The sequence below is a fragment of the Prionailurus bengalensis genome, chromosome D4 (assembly GCF_016509475.1).
Source record: "Prionailurus bengalensis isolate Pbe53 chromosome D4, Fcat_Pben_1.1_paternal_pri, whole genome shotgun sequence".
In the NCBI taxonomy this organism is placed as follows: Eukaryota; Metazoa; Chordata; class Mammalia; order Carnivora; family Felidae; genus Prionailurus; species Prionailurus bengalensis.
The window spans coordinates 38073940-38078089 of NC_057359.1; the positions used below are offsets into that span (position 1 = coordinate 38073940).

The 4150-nt window shown below is 35.8% G+C and overlaps 1 protein-coding gene across 1 annotated transcript; it reads left to right on the plus strand.

Moving 5' to 3' along the window:
• The first annotated feature begins 3089 nt into the window (after positions 1-3089).
• Positions 3090-3688, plus strand: LOC122475159 (eukaryotic translation initiation factor 5-like). Its single transcript, XM_043566876.1, has one exon. It carries the CDS (start codon positions 3094-3096, stop codon positions 3547-3549), a length of 456 nt encoding a protein of 151 aa, XP_043422811.1. The 5' UTR covers positions 3090-3093; the 3' UTR covers positions 3550-3688.
• Positions 3689-4150: the final 462 nt, after the last annotated feature.

Consider the following 4150-nt stretch of genomic DNA (forward strand, 5'->3'; position numbering starts at 1 on the left):
ACAAGAAAAACAGGCAAAATGTGTTAGTAAAAGAGAATGCATATAATAATAGTATCTTTTTAACTTTCAAATACCATTCCTGAATTGATTTTTGACTACCTTTTATTAAAATATTATATACTCATTGCTTTTCAGATATATTATAATATAATGTAAGATTTATTTAAACATTAATAAAACTAAGTCTGCCACATCATATTTTTGGAGATTTACTAAGTACTCATTGCATAAATGTTTATTTCTTTACTGATATTTATTTATTTATTTTTATTTGAGATAGTGTACAAGTGGGGCAGAGGGAGAGAGAAACACAGAGAGAGAGATTCTTGAGCAGGCTGCACGCTCAGCATGGAGCCTAATGCTGGGTTTGACCCTATGACCCCGGGATCATGATCTGAGCTGAAATCAAGAGTAGGACGCTCAACCAATTGAGCCACCCAGTTGCCCCTTGTAAACATTTACTAAGCACACCTAGATTTCAGACATACTCCGAAACTGTGGAATTGGGGAAGGGAAGGGAAGGAATAGAAAACTGAGATGGTCATTTTTGACTTGGCCTTCAAAGAATGCTAATGGATTTACCAAACACAAGAGTAGAGAAGGGCACTCCATGCAGAAATGACAGCAGGGACAAAGTAGCAGAAGTTTAAGTGACATGGAACATTCAAAAACATAAAGTAGGTCAGTGTGGTTAGAGCATAGAGCAATATGGATGCTACATCACCTTTTCATGGAGAGGAGTAGAAAGATAAATCAGGAATAAAATCAGAGTGTCCTCTATGCAATCCTAAGAAATCTGGAGTTCATTCTACAGGTAAGAGGGAGCAGGAAAGACAATAAAGTATGTTTTTACAAAGATAATAATGATGATGTTTGTAAATAATGTCTATTAAGAATAATTTGGAATGGTTAAAATAGAAGCTAAGAGACTAGTTAATATCAAATAGTTCGTGGGACAGAGGAGGAAAAAAACTAATTATAAGAGAACCCATTATATTATAAATGTATCTTTCATTATTTCTCCCTAAACATGTTGCTTTATTTTTCTTGTACTCAAGGACTTCTGTTTAGTTTGTGTGTGTGTGTGTGTGTGTGTGTATACATATATATATGTGTGTGTGTGTGTGTATACATATATATATACACATACATATATATGTATACAATAAATATATGCAGATTTTATATACATATTTATGTAAATGTATATATATTTTAGGTTAGTATATATATGTATATATGTATATGTATATATATATATATGTGTGTGTATATATATGTGTGTATGTGTGTGTGTGTGTGTGTATCTTGATCAGGTGACCATTACTCTTCCTGTAATATATCATATTATTCACTTCAAATAGTCATTTGCAATCTTGGATATTTTCTACTGCTCTCAGTCCTTTATTTCCCTTATAAAACGTAGTCAATGAAGTTATTATGCACTTACTGGAAAGCATATTTCACACCACTTAAACAGATTCTGTCTTGGTGCATAGACCCCCATTATATGCCAGTGCCACCAACTGAGCTAAGCATTATAGTCTCAACAGAGTAAGAATGCCCAATTGAACATTCCTATACAATCAAAAATGTAAAGCTATTGTTTTTGTGCCCCTCTGAAGTTACATACTGTCTTCATTCCCAGAAGCAAATTTCAGACACAGTGCCTACTGACAGCTACGTGTAATCTTTAAAATTGGATGCAGGGGAAAAGATTTGGACTTTTAAAATATCTGTTTCAAGATTAGGTTATAAGACAGTTGTGCTAAGTTCAGCCCATGAGTACACAGCTATTTTATGTATTTTGTCCTTAGCCTAATCAAAATTTTTATTAACCAACCAACCGATGGAACATCATGTTGGGCTGAGAGAGCTAATATGAAATAGAAAAAGAACAACAACAAAAAATAAATATATTAACAAACCAAGAACAGGACCTGATATAAAAGAGATACAATTTTAAAAGGAAAAGTGCAAAATCCGGTACTTCTTTTTTTTTTTTTTCAACATTTATTTATTTTTGGGACAGAGAGAGACAGAGCATGAACGGGGGAGGGGCAGAGAGAGAGGGAGACACAGAATCGTTAACAGGCTCCAGGCTCTGAGCCATCAGCCCAGAGCCTGACGCGGGGCTCGAACTCCCGGACCGCGAGATCGTGAGCTGGCTGAAGTCGGACGCTTAACCGACTGCGCCACCCAGGCACCCCTAAAATCCGGTACTTCTAAAGCACAAGTGCAAAATTAAAGGATGAAGGAAGACAGGAACTGTCAGGATTCCTTGCAAAATAACCAGGAGCTTTTAGTGTATTTCAAATTCAATAGAAACCAATAGGGCAATGAGACCAAAATAGGGACAAAATGCTATGCTATGAAAGTGGGGGAAAGTAGTGTGCAGATATTGATATATTGTACTTCATTAATACAGAAACAGAAATCTGTAGTGTTAAGAATCACATCTGGAGTATTTATTTAACTTTAGAGCAACTGTTTAAGGGAAACATTGACACACTGTTGCTTATTCACCTTCCATGTGATACAATGATACGATTACAGGCCTAAGAGAGAAACTTTGAAGTCACACTTAAATTCTACCAACTATCTCAATCTTCATATCCAATTAATTACTAATTTTGTTAATACAGTCAATATGCATTGACCACTGTAAACTGAGCACTAAACCCATGATCTATAGTAGTGATTCTCAATTGGAAGGCTATTTACCCCCAGGAGTTCTTTGGGGCTGGGATTGCTACTGGTATCTATTGGGTCAACCCAGGGGTGCTGCAAAACATCATACATTGCCAACACGTTGAAAAATTAACCAATCCCAGTGTCAATAGTACTGAGGTCAAGAAAATGTGATCTAGAACTACAAGGATAAACAAGTTTCACAGTGTCCCTGACTTCGTAGAGCTTAGTACCTAATGGGAAAGAAGGACAAAACCAATGTACTTTGTTAGGAATACATTATTTCCTCACAAAATAAATTTAAAAGGTACAGAGTTCAAGGTAGTTAAGCACAATGGTACTTTCAAGGACTCAAGCTCTTTCTATCTTTTTCCCATTCTTTTTAATGAGAAGTTCTTTTTAATGAGAGTTCTTTTTAATGAGAAGATTAGAGAAAAAATTAAGAAATACAGGCGCCATTTCCTACGATTTTGTCACAACAACAAAAAAGCTCAATGGTACCTTCTTCACGGTTTGGAGTGTGTGGTAGCAATGCATCAAGCTCAGCTCATTTCCAAGATTCCCCATATCTTGAAGGAGATGTATGATGCAGATCTGTTGGAAGAAGAAGTCATCATCAGCTGGTCAGAAAAGGCATCTAAGAAATATGTTTCAAAAGACCTTGCCAAAGAGATTCGTGTCAAAGCGGAACCATTTATAAAATGGTTGAAGGAAGCAGAGGAGGAATCTTCTGGTGGTGAAGAAGATGATGAAGATGAGAATATTGAGGTGGTGTATTCGAAGACTGCCAGTGTACCTAAAGTTGAAGCTGTGAAGTCTGACAACAAGGATGATGACATTGATATTGATGCCATTTAAAGGGGTGGGTGCAGCCCAGCTTAACAGTGTAATGCTGCAAATCTTTCTGCATCATCAGCCAGAAGTGCAACATGTATGTGCAAAAGCTAAAATGGCTTAACATCATGCTACACTTTCTACTAAAAATGTATTGCTGTGAGTGGTCTGTAATTAAGCCCAACAAGACATCTAGGGAGTCCATACACCTATCAGTGAGCAGATATAGTTTGCTTATTTATAGCATGTTTCTTTTTGAAAAATTAGTGGTGGACACATTTAGATCACATTTATACAGTTAAAAAATAAAGATTTGATTTTGGTCATTCTTAAAAAAAAAATTTTTTTTATGTGGTCTCCATCATTTTATTTATACTGTTGGGGCTGCAATATGGATGTTACATCACCAGGTTTTGTATCTACTCCACACGGAAATTTTCCATTTGTTCAAAAGTGGATATCCACCCAAGAATTCTGCCTATATCTCATTAGAAGTTTATTACATGGAAAGGGAGTATAGAAAATTAACGGTTTTTTTTGTTTTTAAAGTTTATTTATGTATTTTGAGAGAGAGAGAATGGATGTGTGAAGGAGAGGAGAGAGAGAGAGAGGGAGAGAAAACCCC